Here is a 20,657-nt window from a genome sequence, read left to right on the forward strand (position 1 = left end):
TTATCATTCTGGCTCCTATTATCGTCTTTTTTTTTTTTCCTTAACCCAAATGAAGAGAATGGGAGTTTTTCTGTGGATCAAGCTCATCTTATGTGCCAACTCCTCGGGCAGTATGTTCAAGTAGATCGACCTGATTAAAAATAACATGGTGGGGGGCTGGAGCGATAGCACAGCAGGTAGGGCATTTGCCTTACACGCAGCCCACACAGGTTCGATTCCCAGCATCCCATATGGTCCCCTGAGCACCACCAGGGGTAATTTCTGAGTGCAGAGCCAGGAGTAACCCCTGTGCATCACTGGGTGTGACCCAAAAAGCCAAAACAGAAAACAAAAAACATGCTGGGACCAGAAAGACAGCACAGGGATAAAGTACTTGCCTCACAAGCATCCAACCCAGGACTCCTGGCACTACATATAGTCCCTTAACCACCACCAGGAGCAATCCAGGAACACAGAGTGAGGAGTAAGTTCTGAGCACTACTGGGTGTGGCTCTAAAACAATTTTTTTTTTTAAAGATGCTTGAATCAGACTGGGTTCCATTCCCATCTGCCTTTGGGCAAATTCCATCATCTCAGCTGGCTCAGCCTCGTTTATAAAACGGGAGTGAGCCCTCGCAGGGCTAATGGGGACACAATGAAATGAGTTTTACTTGTGTATAGGACAGTGCAGAGCAGTGAATTATTACATCAGCAAAGCTGTCAACATGGGAAAAGCATGCTGTGACCTCCCAGCCACTAGATGCTTCACATTTCCATCTTCAAATACCCTTGTTTCCTCTCTCCTCCCAGCCATGTAACACAACTGGGCAGCTTTCAGTAGCACACTGGTTGAGTGCCGTGGGTCAGGAGTCAGTAGCCTAGCTGGGTGCCCTGCATCTAGTCGGGCCTCTGCTCAGGGACCAACCAGAGGATGGCTCCAAGCTCATTGTCTGGGCAGCATTTCACCTGTACCGTTGGCTGAAGCCACCCACCCAGCCTACACCAGGGCACGAATACCATGAGTGGGGCTCAGGAGGGTCATTTTGTCGCTCCCACTCGAGAGTACCTGCTTTTCCTGGCACGGAGCACAGCAAATCACAAACCACACTCCATGTTCATCTGCTTTTTATTCTTGGTTTTGGGGCCACATCTGGCAGAGCACAGGGCTGACTCCTGGCAGGGTTGGGGGACCGTATGGGATACCAGGGATCGAGCCCAGGTGGATCACATGCAGGACAACCACCCTACCTGCTCTATTGCTCCAGCCCCTCATCTGCTATTTTAACCACCCCGTCTCCCACCAGTTTGGAAACTCCAGTCAAGGGTCTACTTAAAGAGAAGCCTTGTTTACAATGTGGCTTTCCTGGGGGACCCTGATGCCACAGTTGATTTTCAGCTGGGACTTGTCTTGATGATGGGGCACATTCTCCTGTCCTGTGCCTCCTTCAAATGCCTCCAGGTATATTTCTGGTGAGATCTGTGCTGCTTACTCCATCACAGTGATTCCAGATAAAGGCTTAAGATCAAATTGCAGGAATAGGAACTTACAGGGTTTTTTTTGTTTTGTTTTTGCTTCTCAGGTCACACCTGGCGATGCACAGAGGTGTGCGATGCACAATTCCTGAGTGCAAAACTCCTGGATTTGCACTCAGGAATTGCTCCTGGTGGTGCACAGGGGACCATATGGGATGCTGGGAATTGAACCCGGGTCAGCCGCATGTAAGGCAAATGCCCTACCCGCTGTGCTATCACTCCAGCCCCACTTACAGGGTTTTCTATGCCTCCCCTAAGACTTATTAGCAGAGCCTGTGGTCACACATCTAACCAGAAACACCCGAGATCCAAATCCCAAATCTACCTCTAGAACCAAAAGGCTTACCTTGGATTACCGAACTACACTTTGGAGAATTTTCTAAATCTGATCTTCATTTCCTGACTTCAAGCACTTACAAGATGGGAAGTAATGGGAAATAAAGGAAGAGGTTCACTCCTCAAGAATCCTTTGATGTGGGCCAGAGTGATAGTATAGCAGGTAGGTGCTTGAATCCCAGGTTCATCCCTGGCACCCCATGTGGTGCCCATGTGGTCCCCGGGGCACTGCCAGGCATAATTCCTTAGTGCAGAGCTAGGAGCAATCTCTAGACAGGGCCCCTAAAGCAGCAAAAGGGATCCTCCATGCTAATCTTTGTCTCCTCTGGACTACAAGAAAAGGGTCCTTCTTATAGAACCCAAAGGCACAGGAAGTGCTAAGGCCCTTTTCATTCTCTGGTGATCTCAGGAGTAACCCCTGACAGTGCTGGGGACTAGACTGGGATTGGTGACATGGCAAGGCAAGAGCCTTAGTCCTATAGCATCTGTCCCAACCATCTAGGGAGAAACTTCGGCAGAGGTTTCGGTTAGAGGCAGGAGCCCCTCTGGGTCAGAAGGGGTCAGGCACCTAGCACAGCCTTTTCACTGCAGGGTCCTTAGCAAATGAACGATGTGAGTGACTTTCAGGGCTGCCCCTAGAATGACAAAGACTGGGCTCTTCCAGAGGTACGAAGGGCAGCTCTGACACCTGGAGGTTTGAGCATCTAAAAACATGTTGAAACTCAACATGCCACTCAGGTTCTGTTACTCAACAGAAGTAAAAACATTTTATTTTTTTTAAAATCAGAAATCTGGTCCCACAGAAAGGTCAACTCGTTTCTTCAGCTGTCTTATTCCTTCAGAAAAGTAATCTTACAATTAAGAGGTAATAAGTCAATAAAAGCAAACTCAGAGATGCACTCAGATAAAATTTCTAACAAACCAGTAATGCAGACAACCTTGGACTTCCGGTTTGTTCTGAGTTCCTTCTGCCTGGCAGGTACAGTTCCAGAAACAGAAACAAAGAGGTTGTCTGCAGACAAGGCACTTCAGGAGCCACCAAGGAGACAATTAAGGCCACTGGAAACTGCCGAGAGCTCAGAGAGCCGCCAGGGGACAGGAAGGGCCTTGCCCCCCTCCCCCCACCATGGAAATGGCTTTTCCTGTCCAAGCACTTCCACCAGGCTACAGAGCCGTCTAGGCCCTTCAGTGCACACCTGGCCTGGGAAACGGAAACCAGGCCATTGGGCCCAGCTGAGCGCTGCTTCTGGCAGCTTCCTGCCCAGGCCTGTGGGTGCTTTCAGAGCGCCCCGTGGGGCAAGCGGCGCGGGCGGTTCCTTTTGCAAAGACAAGTGAGTGCAGATCAGTATGTTAGCGACACAAGGACGAGTTCTTAAAAGTGGGCCGATACTCCACAGTTCCCTCCTGCTTCTCCGCTCAGGCGGCAGCCCATCAAGGTGCTGGAGATCAGAAAGGAACCTCTCCTCAGGCGCCGGGACGTGCGGAACCGCCAGCGGGAGTGCAGAAAGCCCTCCTGGACAGGGAGCACGTGAGCGGGCCGTGCCTGGGAAGCTGCAGTCCCTCTCCGGGCTGGGCGCTTAACCGGGTCATCGTGACGGAAGCAGCAGTCTCAGGACTCGCTCGTGTCCCGAGGACAGACGGGGCCAGGGATGCCGGCGGAGCTTCACTTTTGCCCTCAGGGGACACACTGGGATCCCACGGGAAGGAGTGACGTGGTGCCGATTTACGGTCTCATGGGCCCCGTGGGTCGAGAGTCAGGCTGGCCGGGGAGTGTGTGCTCCTCCTTCCTTCCTCAGGCTGGAGGTGGCAGTGCCTCTCCAGAAACCGAGTGAGGAAGAGGGAGCTGTGCCCAGTCAAAACTGCACCCAGCCTGTGCCTGGCTGGGTCTGGCTGGAAGCGGGTCTGTAAAGGGAAAGATGGGGGGAAGAAGTCAGAGATTCATAGGCTTGAAAATGCAAACTACAACCCAAACGCACCCAAACTTCGGCCTGGTTTTATTAAGTTTTCCTGTAAATGGGCCACGCCCATTGGAGCCACGGGTGCAGAGCTGAGGCCAGATGACCCACACCGTGGGAATGCTTTGCTCTCCTTTAAAAGGTGTCCTCATTCCTGTCCTACTGCTTGTCCCTGTAACAAGAGGGCAAGAGGCAGTGGGCATCCTTTCATTCTGCCCCAGGGCAAGGCAAGGAACATTCTGGAACCAGGGGAGGGAAGGTGCTGAGGGCAGATGTGTCTGGAGGCTGGGCCATGGCTAGAACCCCTACTGTCTCTCAGTCCAGAGCTCTGGGGTATCTGGGGAGATGGGAGATGGCGGTCCTGGGGTGTGGGTGAGGGAAAGACTGGAAAGGCTGCCACAGCTGGCCCAGGACACGGGGCAGTGGGGAGCGGCACCAAACGCAGACATCGGGGCTCTGTCCTAGCAAGGTCCACACCAAGCTGCTGCTCGGACACCCGCAGTGGCCCAGGGATTTTAGGGAAACAGTCCCGGCCCCACGGCCCCATGGAGAACACCCCTCTCCTCACCTGGTGGATCTGGTGAAGTCACCCCAGATGTCTGCAGTGGGGGTCGTTGCCGTAGGCTTGGGCTGAGGCCAGGAAACAGTGGCACTTCCTGCTGATGACCCTGAGTTGGCCAGGGAGGAAAAGACAGGAGTCAGAAACCTCTTTCTGATGGCCCCGGTGGCCCTGGGATAGGCCTCATGATTCCAGTGGCTGAGTGAGACGCAGATGGGCTTCTGAGCCGCCAACACCAATGAGCACTCGGCCACGTGTCTGCCGCCTTCCCACACCCCGGAGACGAGGACAGCTACACAGAGAGGGGAGCCCCACATCTCTCCGCACCCTCTAAGCTCGCCTTGCCTTCAACCACCTATGCTGGAACTCTCTTCCCACTTACTCTCACCAGCCCCGGCCTTGGGAATGGAGAACATCCACCCCCAAGCCAAGGTGACTGCCCAAGAAAGCCTGCTTCAAAGTGACTGGGCTAGACCCAGGAAATTATAAGCCAGGCAGGCTCTGAGTTTCATGAGTCAAAGACTGGGGCTGGAGGGAGCCCACCAAAAGCTGGTATTTTTGGTGGCTCTTTTTTGAGCCACACCTGGTGAAGCTGAAGGCTTACTTCTGGCTCTGTGCTCAGGGATCACTCCTGGCAGGCACAGGGGACCATATGGGATACCAGGTATGGAACCCACGTGGCTGCGTACAAGGCACACGCCCTACCCGCGGTAGCATCACACACTCCAGTACTTCTTCTGACTCTTCACTGAGAGGCAAACCAGGAGGCAGTGGGACCGGTCTCTGTGGCACTTCCCTCGGCGCTGCCACGTGTCTGCCCCGTCCTTCCCAACAAGCTGCTGTGACTCTGAGCACAGCCGGTTGTAACTGTGACTGGGCCAAGAAGCCAGGAGGCCCAGCGTCCCTCACCCCCCAAAACAAGACGCCTGGTCTCAGGAGTGGTCAACTGTCGGTTACCCTGGCCACGCTCCGGGGAGATGGGTCCTCCACACAGGGGTTCAAGGTCCCCAATGTCCAGGCTTCAGAGGGAAAAAGCAGCAGCTTCCTGCTGACCCTGCCCCAGAGTGCCTGGTGGGGGAGGGCCTGGGACAATCATGTGCTGGGGGCACCAGATGAGCTTCTGACTGGGCCAAGAAGCCAGGAGGGGAGGTAGAGGGACTGTCAGAGGCTGGCACAAGACACTCCTGGAGGGCTGGAGAAATAGCACAGCAGGTAGGGCGTTTGCCTTGCACGCGGCCGACCCGGGTTCCATTCCCAGCATCCCATATGGTCACCCGAGCACCGCCAGGGGTAATTCCTGAGTGCAGAGCAGGAGTAACCCCTGAGCATCGCCGGGTGTGACCCAAATAGAATAAAAAAGACACTCCTGGAATACCAGGGTCGCCACAGACACCCTCATGCATGGAACAGCACCAGCACTGCTGCCTGGGGGAGGGGCCAGTGTGCCCCCAGGACCCCACGATCTCCCCGAGGGGCATGCTCCCAGTCTACCGCTCACTGCTTCTCACCACCCTACCAGCAGACCCCATACTGCATACTGCCTCCATCTCCCACAGTGCACCGGGGCTTTAGTGCTCAAGCCTTACTCATGCCCTTCTCTGTCTGGAAGGCGACATGTCCCCTGCCCCATTCTCCTCCCTTCAAGGCCCAGCTCAGTGACACCTCTACCATGAAGCCATCCCAGATTATGCCAGAGGTCTCCGTATGTTTGGTGGCTATGACTGTGACTTTCTCTCCTACCAGACAGGAGCCCGTCTCCCTCCCCCACTAGCTCAGTACCCACGGAACAGCCTCCAAGAACTAGGATTCCACCTGCTGATGATTCCACGGGCTCAGTGGGCAGAGGCAGACAGGCCCTCCTGGGGTGAGCAGTGAGCACCAGGGGAGCAGAGGAAGCTGTGCGTCTGTGCGGGAGACCCCGTGTGGTGCTCCCCTTTGCTCATCATGTCCGGAGACGAGGGAGGGAAGCCAGAGGACAGAGCTGCACCCACGGGCCCCAGGGTAGACGGTCAGCACTCACCTGAGCCAGGAGCCACTGCTGGTGGGATGATTGACCCTTCCATGGCCACGTGCTCCCCAGGGGGAGAGGCCAGGGTGGAGGCCTTCCCCCCTGGGGGAGGCGGGAGCAGGCTCAGTCCCCCGGTGCTCGCAGGCCGGGCTCGCGGGGTCCCAGCTGTCCCTTCCCTCTTCTTAATGTTCTAAAGGAGAGGAACGCGAACGCGTCAGTTCTGCAGGAGTCCCCCGGCCAGCAGAAAATCCTCCGAGCAGACCCATGTTGTCCTCTGGGCCCAGACATCTGTAACTAAACCTGGCCCGAAGCCATCCACCCTTGGGCGCTACTCAATCACCCCCCATTGACAGAGAACACAAGTGCATTTCGTGGAAATCCCAGCGCCCGGCTTCATGGCTCAGCAAAGCTCCGGGCACCGGAATGGCGGAATCAGAGGCTGCTAAGTACTGAGCAGCGGGTGGAGCAACCAGGGCTGGACACGTGAACTGGTGAGGTGAGGTTCCACCCCAGACATTTAGATCCTCAGCAGAAACGCAGGTTGGGCTCCTAAGACACAAGGCTGGCCCATCGCAGCGACACTACTCGTAAGTGGCCCGAAGTGCAATGCTCACCGCTCAACGGGGAAGGGAGCGGCTACACCCTCCCGACAACGAGAAGGAAGAAGCCATCCGCAGCAGCACGCATGCTTCACCAAGCCTACGCTAGCAAAGGAAGAGCTGACCTACGAAGGAGTAGGAAGTGTACGATCCCTGAGAAAGTCAACAGCAGAGCCTAGAGCGGTAGCGTCAGGAGAGCCGTTATAGGAGGAGTGCTGAGCAGAAGGAAAGAGGCGAGGGCCCTTGAGCACAAATGATCCGCTTCTTGATCTGGGAACGCTGTATGTAGACAAGTTTGACTTTTTTTTTTTTTTTTGCTTTTTGGGTCACACCCGGCGATGCACAGGGGTTACTCCTGGCTCGTGCCCTCAGGAATTACTCCTGGCGGTGCTTGGGAGACCATCTGGGAAGCTGGAAATCGAACCCGGGTCGGCCACGTGCAAGGCAAACACCCTACCTGCTGTGCTATCGCTCCAGCCCCAACATTTGGCTTTTAATAATTCACTGAGGGCCTTGCTCTTCAAGACCAATTTCTCCCTTGAACATGCATCTTACTTGCTTATCCGTTTATTAATTTGCACTTTGGAGAAGCCCGTGTTCTCTCTCAAACATGTACTTCTCCCTCTCTCTCTCTCCCCTCACAACTTTCTAATAGTTTTTAATAGAAACTGTCTTATGTCACATACACAAAAGAATTTCACAAGGGCAGATGAGATAGCCCAAGCATGAAGGTGCTTGCTGTGCAAGTGGTCAATGCCAGTTGGCTTCCTGGCACCACACAGGGTCCCCCAAGTGCCAACTGGAGTGACCTCTGAGCACAAAACCGGAGTAAACCCTGAACACTGCTGGGTGTGGCCTCCCCACAAAAAGAAAAACCAATTTCACTGAGCCCTGCACTTAATGAAGCATGCACTTTCGTGTATCATATATATACTTTGATGAAAAACATAAAAGGCAAACAAACCCAGGCTGGTTTGTTTGTAGCTCAGATTTGTCTTGCAGGTGTGAGGCCATGTTTGACCCCCACCCCTGGAAAAGCAAAACCCAAGCACGTGGCCAAACCCTTGGGCACCAAATTGGAGCCAGAAACCAGCATAAGTAACAAAACTGGAGCAAACGTGGGCCCTGCACATGAGGAGAACAGCAGCTCAATCACAGGTAGTGACCCTTGGGGCCAGACCGCAGTGAGAGTGCAGCCGCGTGGGGTCCTGAGCTCTGAGTGTCCACTTTGCTACAAAAAGGGCGACTCTTTGATTTCCATGAGAAAATGCCTGAAAAATAAAACAGAAAAACCAACACTACCTGGCACACAGCCGATGATCATTAAATGTTAGTTCTTCCAAGCAAGAGAAAGAATCTCAGCCCAACCAGTCCACTGGGGAGGACCTGCATTTCCTCCTAAGGCCAGCCGGCCAACTTCAAGGGTCCCAAATCATCACCAGCGCGAAGCAGAAGAGAGGAGAGATAGAAGTAAAGAGAAAGAGCATTATTTAAGCATTACAGGTTGCTTCTGACCAAAAAAAAAAAAAAAAATCCATGAGGTTGTTGGTTTCCCCCAAGTCACTCGTCTCCACTTTCGTAGGCAGGTGAAAAGCCAAACACTGGCAACCCAGCCCAGCCCCACCTTTCCCGACTCCCAGCAGGAGCTGAGGGGGTGCCAGGCCTGCAGTCTGCAGTCTGCTCAGGACCAAGACCCCGGGGGACCAGGCACAGCAGCACCAGGACGGAGCAGGACCCAACTCCCAAGTGGCCCTCACGACAGGCCCAAGGCCAAGACACAGCTGGGGACAAGCATGCGGACCCCCGCTCTCCCACCCAGGACAAGGCTCTGAAGACGCCGTCCCCTCTGCGGAGTCACCTCAGGCCCCTCCCAGGATGCCTCCCTGGAGCCCTAACTCTGGGCTGCACTGAGGGTGGCTCTAGGTCGGACAAGCTCTTCTGTCACCATGTGTTTCTCCCTCAGCTCAGCTCCTGGCAACAGATCGGGAAGCGCTGGAGCTCTGCGGGAGGAGCGATGGGCCTCGGGCTGGGGCCGCCCCGTCCAGGGTGCAGGGCACTCACCGCAATGTTCAGCTTGATGGTCTGGCCCTCTTTGAAGCCCAGGTCCAACTTGGGGATCTGGTCTGGGTTCTGAGCCTGTTTTTCAAATTCACACTGCTGTTTCACCCACCTGAGGAGAGGAGAAAGAAGGGGGTGAACCAGAAACTCTGCACCCCCACCCCCACGTCAGGCCTCCTGCCAGCCCCCGAGAGGAGGAATGGCGAGAACAGGTGTGGCAGTGCTGCTGAATTCGGGCCTCACTGAATGACATTACTTTACCAGTCTGAGGGAATGAGAAGTCTATACCTCTTACAGAACGGAGGGAAACTCAAAGAAGGCACTTGTCTATGCAAAGGGCCCACTCGTCTCCAGGAAACCAGAGGGCCAGGCCCTCTTCTCCTAGAACTTGGCCTGAGATAAGGAAGGGAACACACACACACACACAGAACCTGAGAATGAGATAAGGTACACACAGATAGACTGAGATAAGGTACACACACAGACTGAGATGGAGATAATGTATCACATACAGAGACTGAGATAAGGCACACACAGGCTTGGGGAATACAGAGCAACAGAGCAACGCATTGGCCCCCATCCCACACACACCCTCCAGCAGCTATATGGTACAAGGCCAGGCAGAGTCAGCGGCACCCTGACTCATGGGCAGTGGAGGGAGCCTGCCCAAGGGAAGGAGCAGTCGTTCCTGCTGTCTGAAGTCCCGGAAAGGACTACCTAGGGTCTGGGAAGGAATCAAGTGCATCAGCCATGTCGCAGAGACAGACCAGGAAAAACACGGGGGTCTGACAGAGGAGATGGACCCCTTAAAGGCAGGGCAGCTGACCGGGTGACAGGGGTGGGTGTCAGGTAAAGGAGACAGTTGCACAGAGACCACAGAGGGAAGAGAGGTGGGACCTGCCCCCCAGGAGCCCCAGGTTTTCCTGAGGCCCTCCGAGCCGAAGAAGCACACCCAACCTCCTGGGTGTCTGGCCGGAGACAGGAGACAGCACCAGGTGCCACTCACTTGAAATGGTCCTGCAACGCCACATTGAAGTCAAAGGCATCTCCTCGGTCCCCGAAGCCGATTCCAATGAACGCCCGTCGCCCTGGGGATGGCACATGGTCAGGGCCACTGTCAAGGAAGACAGCCCCTCTTTTGGGGGATCACGCGCCACGGCCCGCACCTACCGTTTCCATCTTCGATGCGGATCACAAAGTACCTGCTGGAGTCTGTCACGCTCTCCACGGCTGTGCCAGGAAACTGGTCCACTGGGGCCTGGGCAAAGAGCTCCCCTGAAAGCATACACCAGGGTCAGCCTGCGGCCTCCCCTCTGAGGCTGTTCTTGCAGGGCTCACTCCCGTGACACGGGCAGGCAGACTGCCCTCTGGAACCCAGACCAGGCCCACTCTGGGCCACGGAAACATGCGGGCAGGAGCGCCTGCTTACAGATCTCATCCCCTCATATTTCAAACTGCCAAACACTGAGAACAGATTCTATGGAACATAATAAAATGCCTGGCCCATTCTTTTTCTTTTGAGTTTGGTGGTATCTAGAGCTTATTCCTGTCTCTGCCCTCAGAGACCACGCCCGGCAGTTGCTGGGACGGGAGGCAGCGAGGAGACCACAACCATATGGGGTGCAGGGGATCAAACCCATGTTAGCTTCGGGCAAGGTAAGTAGCTTCAACCCTGGCCCTTTGCACATTTGCGCACTCTAGTAATGCGGGAGCTCCACCCTGAGGACGATGGCTGGAGCGGCTGGTCGCCTGGCCCCTGGCGGTGAGGATGCTGGGGCAGGTGGGTCTGTCATACCTTGGAAAGACTGCAGAGGGGCTGGGGACGTGGTGGGAAGGAGCACACCTCTGTGGGAGGTAGCTGGAGCAGGCTGACCTAACGTAACCGCAGAGACAGGACGGAAGAGTGACCTGTCTTCTGGGGGCCAGGGCGAGAGCACTTGCTCTGCACAAGGGAGGCTGGGTTGGACCCCGGCGCTATATGGTCCCCTGAGCAGCACAGCCCCAAGGAGCCCCTGAGGCCTGCCAAAGACAGCCCATTCCTGGGGCTGGAGCAATAGCACAGCGAGTAGTGCATTTGCCTTGCATGTGGCCGACCTGGGTTCGATTCCCAGCATCCCATATGGTCCCCCGAGCACTGCCAGGAATAACCCCTGAGCATTGCCAGGTGTGATCCAAAAAGAAAAAAAAAGATGGCCCAATCCTCACCCCACAAAATAAGTGACGGGTTTCCAGAGGAGCCCCTGCCAGTGTGAGAGGACGGTGAGCGGGTGCGTGGCTTGTGTGTGTGTGCAAGTCTTTGTCTCCATTAACATCCGCCACAGTGCAGGGGGGCCGGCCTAGGACTGGTATGCACAGTGAGGGCAGGGTTTTCTTTAAGTAAAATATAAGAAAAATAAAGAGAGAGGGGGAGGAGGGGGAGGAGGGGGAAGGGGAGACAGGAGGATAGGGAGACAGAAGAATGGCTGGCTCGCAAGCCCATGTTCTTGAGCTTATCTCTTTGTTTCTTTGCTTTTTCTGCCAGTGGTTTTTTTTTTTTTTTTTTGGTCGTTGGGCCACACCCAGCTATCCATTATCCATGCTCAGTCTTACTCCTGGCAGGCTTGGGGGAACATATGGGGACTGAACACAGGTCAGTCACATAGAGGGAAATGCTCTACCTGCTGCACTATCACTCTGGCTCAGCCTTTCCACTCTGGGTAAGCCCATATTCTCTCTGAACACCTATTTCTCCTCTTTCTCTCCTCTCACATCTTTCTCTCTTTTTTGCCACTATCTCATTTATTTATGTAGTCCCCTATTTTTTTCTTAGCACGTTCAACCCCAGTCTTTAATATAGTTAACAAGAGCAGGTAGATATGGCCTCTTTGTATCCTTTTCTAAACAAAATTTATTTATTTATATAAAATTGCTCAGTGATTTATTACATTCAATGTTCCAATACCAATCCCACCACCATCACACCTTCCCATCACCATTATTTCCTATTTTCCCAACCACAGCACATGCCTGGCCCAATGGCAGGCCCTAAATAATTTATTTTGTATTGCTTGCTCTGACCAATTTGCTGAAATGATCAAAAATGATTTCCTTAAAAGAAAGTGTGTGAAGATTGCTGTATCTCACACTGGAGCCACTAAGTTCTTGTAGAAGAGATTACTAACATGCTAACAGATTACTAACATTACTAATAGGTTGAGCCTTGTGTGTTAATATTCTCTTAATCAAGATTAGTTGCCTTCTACTTTACATCCCATCCGATGTGATTTCTCTCACATCTTTTTTTTTTTTTTTGCTTTTTGGGTCACACCTGGCGATGCACAAGGGTCACTCCTGGCTCTGCACTCAGGAATTACCCCTGGCGGTGCTCAGGGGACCATATGGGATGCTGGGAATCGAACCCGGGTCGGCCGCGTGCAAGGCAAACGCCCTACCCGCTGTGCTATCACTCCAGCCCCCTCTCTCACATCTTTTTAAGCAAGTTTCACTCAGTAAAAACTATGTTGCTTCACTAAAACAAAAAACACAGAGGGCTGAAGAGACAGTAACAGTACAGGGGTTAGGCGCTTGTCTTGCGTGCGCCAGACCCCAGTCTGATCCCTGCCACTGCATGTGGACCCTGAAACACTGCCAGGAGTGGACCCTGAGCACAGCCAGGTCTGGCCCACCCCATCTCCCGTGCACTGACTAATTACAACTCTCCGTAGTACAATGAGGCACCAACTTAGCAAGCAAAAATTGGAGCGAGAAACGTCTTTTGCATATGCCTATCTGTAGGTGCCTTAAATTTGTCTGCTTTGTTTTTGCGGGCCACACCTGGAGATGCTCAGGGCTTACTCATGGCTCTGTGCTCAGGGATCACTCCTCACGGTGCTCAGAGTACCATATGGGGTGCCAAGGATCAAACCTGGGTTGGCTAGGTATAAGGCAAGCACCCTACCACGGTATCTCCAGATTTGGTTAAATCTTTTTTTTTTTTTTTTTTTTTGCTTTTTGGGTCACACCCAGCGATGCTCAGGGGTTACTCCTGGTTCTGAACTCAGGAATTACTCCTGGCAGTGCTTGGGGGACCATATGGGATGCCGGGGATCGAACCCGGGTCGGCCGCGTGCAAGGCAAACGCCCTACCCGCTGTGCTATCGCTCCGGCCCCTTGGTTAAATCTTTAAGTATTTACCCAAATATTTTTCTACTTAATCATGTGTACAAGGGTAGCTGTGTGATCATCTGTTCAGCTTTTGTCTGGGTCCATAAACGGCAGTGCTCAGGGGCTACTCATTGCAGGCTGCTGGGGGATCACTCCCAGCAGTTCTCAGGGGAACGCGTGAAAAGCATATGTGTAACCACTTCTAAGTGACCTCAGCTCACATGAATTCTGTTCTATTTTGCGTTGGGCTGCACTTGGCGATTCTCAAGGGTTACTCCTGGCAGTGCTCCGGGGATCATATGAGGTACTGGGGATCGAACACGGGTTGGCTGTGTGTAAGGTAAGCATCTTACCCACTGTGCTAGAGCTCCAGTCCTAGCCCACACGAAGTTTCAATCAAAATCCATGACCCCTCACATCATGGCACGGTGCCAGTTTCTCTGGTCCCTAAGTCTGAAGGGTCAGCTGACACCTGCTACTCCGGAGCAGAGTGCTCAAGTCAGGAGGGTTCTGTTCCCTGTTGCCCGAGGGACATCTGCAGACAGTTTTGGTTGTCCAAACTTGGGGCTGCTACCAGCAGTTAGCAGGCAGCAGCCCAGGATGTTGCTAAGTATCATTTTTGGGCCATGGGGTGGGTGTCTGGACCACACTCAGGGCTCACTCCTGGCTCTGTTCAGGGATCATTCCTGGAGGGGCACAAGCGACCACACAGATATGGTGCCAGGGATTAAACCGCAATCAGCTAGCTGCACGCAGAACAAGCGCCTAACCTAATGTACTCCTTCTCTGGAGCAAATATCTTAAATTAGACTAAAGGGCCCCACAACACTCATTTGGCCTTTACTGAGGCTAAGAAACTCTGGCCCCGAGTGATGGGAAACTAAGAGACAAATGACCCAATGGGCTGAGCCCCAAGCTAAGATCTCATCGGGGAGGACCCTGCAAACGAGGGTTGGCCACATGCAAAGTTCACAGTTCCCAAGGCCCCAGGAAACAGGTGTGACCTTTCCCTCATGACACCAGCAGGGGAAATCCAGCAAATCTCAGGACTGGAGACCTCTGGCCAAGCCTCAGCTGCTGCCTCTTCAGAATCCTCAATTCATGCTCTGGCCTGAACTCCATTTCATCAAAAAGGAGGCCACAGTGCCAGGGGTCACGTGGCTGGCCCACGGACCCACAGTCAAGGGGCGGCACTGTGCTGAGAGGCAGTCAGTTCTGCCTGTGAGCGTCTGCACTTGATGCCAATTCACCCAGGCAAGTCTCTGACTGAATGAAGAAAGAAACTGGAGGCCGAGGCTGCTGGCCGAGCGGGCCCCAGGCCGGGTCTCTGCTCAGTGGGCTGTGCTGGGTCGAACTTCCCCCCCACCGGCCACCCAGAGGCAGCACGGATGGCACAGGCCTTCTGGAGACCTCGCCAAGTGGCCCTGCCAGCTGATACCGCCCCTGCACCGGCAGGGCTTGTCTCTCGGCACAGGAACTGCTGAGTAGGTCGGTTCCGGCCCTGGCAGTTAGTGGGCGCGGTCGGCTCTGGGGAGTTGCCGCTTAGATGATAAACAAATTCCTGAGGAAGAGCCCCGCAACAGAGGCTGCGAGTCTCCACCTGGCCCATCTTCCCAGGAGAAAGCTCTGGGATTAACCTGGACCGTCCCTCTGCTTGGACTCCAAACTAGCATTTTCTTCAGGACCCACCAGAAGGAACAGGTGTCTGACAGGAAATGCTCCCTTTACCCCGGGGACAGTGACATCTACATCTACAGCTCAGGTGGCATCAAGGGCCCGTGGGCCACGTGTCCCTCCAGAGATGGGGCCCCGCACAGGCCTCCCGTGGCTTTACCTGAGGTCCTGTCTTCCAGCTTGATGAAGGCCACCTGCCCCTTTGCAGTAATCCGCAGCCGGCCACTCCATGACGGCTGGTCCAGCTGCCACTCCGCAGCCCTACGGGGACAAAAACCCCCAATAAGCCTTTGCCAGTGGCGGCTCCCACAATACAGGCACGGGGTTGCGTGCTCAGTCAACCTGCCAGGGCTGCTTCAACTTTCTCACTGGCAGCCCATTTTCATCAGAGAAAAAAGTTTAAGCAATCCCAGGTATATAAAGTAGGTAGCTATTCCGATCAAAGGTTTACTGGCAACAAGCCATAAATGCATGTTAAAGTAATTTTCTGTGACGTCCACAGTTAGGTGAACCCATACGGGGCTGGGAGCCAGTAGAAGTCAGTGTCTGGAGGCCAAAAGGATAGTACAGTGGGTAGGGCACTTGCTTTGCATGCAGCCCACCCGGGTTCCATCCGCAGCATCCCATATGGTCCCCCCAATGCGCCAGGAGTGATCCCTGGGTGCAGAGCCAGGAGTAACCCTGAGCATCGCCAGGTGTGGCCCCAAAACAAAAATTAAAAAAGCAACAACAAAACCTAGAACCGACAAACTTTTTTTTCTAAAAGTGGGGGGTCAGAGAGATAGTACAGCAGGTAAGGAACTTGCCTTGCAAGCAGCTGGCCTGGGTTTGATCCCTGGCATCCCGTATGGTCCCCCAAGAAACGTGAGAGGGAGGAAGGGAGAGGGGTAGGGAGAAAGGGGGGAAGAGAGAGAGAGAGAAAGAGAGAGAGAGAAGAGAAATGTGCCTGACATAGAGGCAGTGTGTGGGGGAGGCGGGGGGACACTAGAGACACTGGTGGTGGGAAATGTACACTGGTGACGGGAAGGAACACTGTATGACTAAAACCAGTCAACATCTTAGTAACTGTGAAAAAAAAAAAGATAGTTGAACTTTATAAAAAAGAAGTAATTCCTGAGTGCAAGTGAGGAGTACCCCTGAGCATTACCGATTGTGGCCCAACACCCCCCTCAAATAAAAGGAGTCGGGTGATGGCTCTCTATTGCAGCTGTTCCCTCTGCCACTGCAGGTGGGATCAGTCACAGAAAACATGTGTGTGTATGTGTTAGTAGTGCTTCAGTATGTTAGCTGAGAATGTTCTAATGTCGTGGTTTACTTCACTGGAATCTAAACCACAGAATTTTCTTTAAAAATTTCCCCAAACAGGCTGAGTGAGAATACAACTGGCAGGGCATTGACCTTGCACTTGGCTGACCTGGTCTGCTCCCCAGCAACACATATGGTCCCCCAAACCCACCAGGAGTGATCCCTGAGCACAGAACCAGAAGCAAGCCCTAAGCATGCTGGATGTGGCCCCCAAACAGGAAAAAAAAGAAAAAATTTCCCTAAATGGGCTGGAGAGTAAGGTTGCTGTATGCATGCACCTTGCAGGCAGCTGTCTTGGGACTGACACCCAGCACTCCGAATGTTTCCCCCAGCCTGTCAGGAGTGATCCCTGAGTGCAGAGCTAGGAGGAAGCCCTGAGCACAGCTGGGTGTGGCCCCAATATCAAAATAAAGAAATATATTCTCAGGCTGGCGATGCGGTATACGTGGCAGAGCACAGTCCTGCAGGTGAGATGTTCTGGATTTTTTTTGGGGGGGGGGCTTTTTGAGTCACACCCGGCTATGTTCAGAGGTCACTCCTGGCTCTGCACTCAGGAATTACCCCTGGCGGTGCTCGGGGACCATATGGGACGCTGGGAATCGAACCCAGGTCGGCCGTGTGCAAGGCAAACGCCCTACCCGCTGTGCTATCGCTCCAGCCCCGAGATGTTCTGGATTTGATCCTGGAACCACACAGCTGTCTCTGGAGCCCTACAGGGAGTGGTTCCAACACCAGCCACCAGCAAAGCATTCTCAAAGGTGTGTTAGACAGGAAGCAGTCACCCAGGAAACAAACTGACAGCTAGCAACAGCATCTTTCCAAGCAAGAATTTCACATTTGGGTTCTGAGTGGCATACCACCACTCCCCTCCCCCCCAATAATAAGAACCGAGGGGTGTTTCCAGGAGGCTTTCCTTGGAAGTCCCTGTACAAACGCCAGTCGTGGAGAAAGTGCTGAAGACAGCCTGACTGTGGGTGCAGCACCTGAGTCAGCCCATGCAGTTTCAGTTCCTGTTCCAGGGGCCGGGGGAGCCTGAGGTTCAAATTAAGCAGAACTTGGAGATGCAAACGGAGGGACAAGCAGTTTCCTCTTTGCCAGACTCGCCAGCCCTTGTCCCTCTTTGCGGAACCAAGAGGGCCCAAGCCCATCCTACTGAAGGAAACTGGGGAAGAAGCTGCCACCTCTGGATTAGCACGGTGACAGAAAGCAAAAGTGTTTTGTAATTGTTGGTACAGTTGCACTCTAAAAAGTCCATGTCCCGGGAGGAAGAGACAGTACAGGGTATGTACAGGTGTATAAGGCGTGTGCCTGATTACTCTGGCTTGAATGCCCCACATCACCAGCGATCACTCGGGAGCACAGAGCCAGCAAAAAGCCCCTGAGCTCAGCTGGGTGTGGCCCAGTTTCCCCAATTATGTCAGGGATGTAGTAGGGGCTCAATAAAATGTCTGCTCACTAGAAGCCCCCATGAATACAGTGGGAGGATGACAAGCTGCCCCAGCCCTGCATCACTCCCCAGGTGCGGGCCAACACTGTCTCTCCAGACAGCTGGGCCACTGTCCTCTTGCACTGCCACCATCACTCCCTGCCCTGCTCCTGCACCAGACAAGACGCAGACCAGGGTGCCTGGAATATGACCTTTTTCCTTTAATACTCTAGATCTTCTTACGAAACCTAGGAGACATGCACAGTCACAAAAAACGTAAACAAGGCGTTGGGAGAGATGGTGCAACAAAGGGCTGCTGGGGCGGGGACAGGCGCCCACCCCACTTCCCTCCAGCACAGCAGGGTTTCCCTGGAGCACAGCCAGGGGGGACCCCCGCCCCAGCACCGAGCTGGAGGTAGTAGCCCACCCCGAACACCGCTGGATGTGGCTGCCCGACACACACCCCCAAGCCCCCAAAAAAATGACAATCAAAGAAACTAGAGCGCCTTCCCGGCTCTGGCCGGACACGACCCCCTCCTGCTTGGGGCTTTCCCAAGCCCCCTTTGCAGGACCGGAGTGGAGGCTGAGCAGGGGGCAGGTACGAGCCTCCCCCTCCCCGCGGCGGGGCCTGGCCGGGCCGCCGGCCCCGGCGTCCCTGCGGCCCTGCCCGCACCCCTGCGCCGGCCGGGGGGGCGTGTCGTCCAGGTCGGGGCCGGCGGCCCGCGAGGAACAGGCCCGCTGTCACCTGTAGCCGCGGTTGGTGGCCCGCGGCGGGATGCGGTAGACGTGCACCTCCGGCTTGACACAGAGCACCGACTCGTAGCCGCCCTCCTCCATCTCGACGCCCCGAGCTCCCGGACTTCCGGCCCCTGCCCCGCCGCGGGGGCCGGAAGCGGCGGGGCCGCTCTATGACCTGAGCGCCAGGCTAGAGCGGCAGGGTGCGGGGCTCCGCGCCCTCCCGCGGGCGCGCCCCCTGCTGGAGGCCCCGGCTGAAGACAGGCCGCGGACGAGAGCCCTGAGCCGACTTGCGGAAGGGATCAACTTCCCCTGGAACTCTGTTTACTTTTCAAATTTATTTATGCATGTATTGATTTTTTTTGGTGGGGAGGGGCACACTGGCGATGCTCAGGGCTTACTCTTGGTGCTCGAGGGACCGCATGGGATGCTGAGGGTCGAAACGGCTTGGCCGTTGGGCTGGAGCAATAGTACGGCGGGTAGGGCGTTTGCCTTGCACGCGGCCGACCCGGGTTCGATTCCCAGCATCCCAGTCCTCTGAGCCCTGCCAGGGGTGATTCCTGAGTGCAGAGCCAGGAGTAACCCCTGTACATTGCCGGATGTGACCCAAAAAGCAAAAAAAGAAAAAAAAGAGAAACGGCTTGGCCGCGTGCGAGGCCGACTCCTGCTGCTGTACTATTGCTCCGGCTTGTTCTCCAGGGCTTTGTGACCTGTAGGAGCTACACAGAAATCTTCAATACAGATTCTATTGCTAGGCTGGGAGACAGCTCAGAGGGCCGGAGCGTCGGTGCACTGCTCCCCCCACCCCGCTGGTCCCCTGTATCGCGAGGGCTCCTGAGCAGTGGGAGAGCAATTGGCTGAGATGCAAAGCTGTGGGTGCCCGGACGGGTCTCCCTGGAGCCCTCGCAGCCTTTGCTCCTCTGCTCTTCCCCTCTGTCATTCCTCTGGTACTCGGCCAAACTCGCTAAGGCCAAACTCCTCCTTGATAAACCTTAAGTGATTCAAGTGGGATGCCCCCTACCCTGCCCCCCCCCCCTCAGTTTAACCCTCCCGTGCCCGGGGCTCATGGGGCCTAGATTCAACAAGGTTTTGTATTCAAAGGGTCAAGGTTTAGGGCGGGGAGATAGCACAGGGGACAGAAGAGCTGTTTAAATAATGCCCCGAGACAAAGACTTCCTCCGCCCCTCCCCCCAGTACTCCGGCACTGTGGGGTGTACCTTCGTGGTTGGTCCAGAGCTCTGAATGTCCACTGCAACACATCTTGCCGCGTCCTCAGACTCTAGCACTCTACCTTTGACCGGGTATCAGAGTGGCACAGGGAGTGGCACCCAGTCCCCCTAACCCTAATCCCAAAGAAGAGATAGATAACTCAGTGAGCTGAGTGCATATGCAGGAGGCCAGGTTTGATCCCCAACACTGCGTGCTCCTGGGAACACCACCTGAAGGAGCTCTGAGCAGAGCAGGGCACCCCCCCTCACACACACACACACACGTCATTAAAATAGAATCCAGAGGACCGGATTGATAGTACAGCAGGTTAGGCATTTGCCTTGTACGCAGCAGACTGAAATCCAATCCACCGCATCCCATAGGGTCCCCCTAGCACCGCCAGGAGTAATTCTTGTGTAGAGCCTGTAGTCACCCCTGAGCATCGCTGGGGATGATCCAAAAAGCAAAATAAATAAATAAATAAATAAATAAATAAATAAATAAATAAATAAAAATTAAAAAATATAAAAATTCAGGGCCCAGAGGGATAGTGCAGTGGGTAGGGTACTTGTCTGTGCTTGGCTGACTTGGGACTGAGAACCACATACAGGCCCAAAACCTCTCCAGGAGTGATCCTTGAATACAGAGCCAGGAGTGAGCCCTGGCATAACTGGGTGTGGTCCCAAAACAAAAAATTTAAAACATTCAGTCTTCACTTTGGTTTCTCTCAGAATGTGAGGGGACTACAATGTTTAACCACAGTTAAGTTCTCAAAATCCCTCGTTATTGTTTATTCTGCAAATATTTATCAATTACTCACAAAGAACCAAAGTTACCGTGGGGTACTACTGATCTTAAATTTCTGATTTACTGAATTTCCCAAGCTTTCTCCTATTAACTCCTTCCTCTATGTCTCGCCTTGTACTTACTGTGTATATGCTTTTTAAAATTATTATCCATAGAATTGCTCTATTAAAATTTTTGTCGTGGCAGGATGTCATTCAGTCATAGAGTGTTTGCCCTGCATATATAAGACCCTGGGTTTAAACTTTATTTTTTTATTATTTATTTTTTGGGTCACACCCAGCAATGCACAGGGGTTACTCCTGGCTCATGCACTCATGAATTACTCTGGATG

The 20,657-nt window shown here is 54.0% G+C and overlaps 1 protein-coding gene across 1 annotated transcript; it reads right to left on the reverse strand.

Annotated features, from left to right (window-relative positions):
• Positions 1-1,105: 1,105 nt before the first annotated feature.
• On the reverse strand, positions 1,106-18,449 carry NECAP2 (NECAP endocytosis associated 2). The gene is made up of 8 exons (XM_055140149.1): positions 18,321-18,449; positions 15,005-15,105; positions 10,198-10,302; positions 10,034-10,115; positions 9,031-9,139; positions 6,383-6,560; positions 4,372-4,471; positions 1,106-3,750 (listed from the first exon to the last, which is right to left on the reverse strand). The coding sequence occupies exons 1-8, from the start codon at positions 18,410-18,412 to the stop codon at positions 3,702-3,704; spliced, it is 816 nt and encodes a 271-aa protein (XP_054996124.1). The 5' UTR covers positions 18,413-18,449; the 3' UTR covers positions 1,106-3,701.
• Positions 18,450-20,657: the final 2,208 nt, after the last annotated feature.

The sequence above is a fragment of the Sorex araneus genome, chromosome 5 (genome assembly GCF_027595985.1).
Source record: "Sorex araneus isolate mSorAra2 chromosome 5, mSorAra2.pri, whole genome shotgun sequence".
NCBI classification, from domain to species: domain Eukaryota; kingdom Metazoa; phylum Chordata; class Mammalia; order Eulipotyphla; family Soricidae; genus Sorex; species Sorex araneus.

Bases quoted from the DNA above. Each gene is read 5' to 3' on its own strand.
- NECAP2 (XM_055140149.1), bottom strand. From the start codon at position 18,412: ATGGAGGAGGGCGGCTACGAGTCGGTGCTCTGTGTCAAGCCGGAGGTG. The intron at 10,303-15,004 runs GTAAAGCCACGG...GTATGCTTTCAG, and splicing joins GCTGGAAGACAGGACCTCAG to GGGAGCTCTTTGCCCAGGCC. The intron at 9,140-10,033 runs GTGAGTGGCACC...TCCTCTCCTCAG, and splicing joins GCGTTGCAGGACCATTTCAA to GTGGGTGAAACAGCAGTGTG.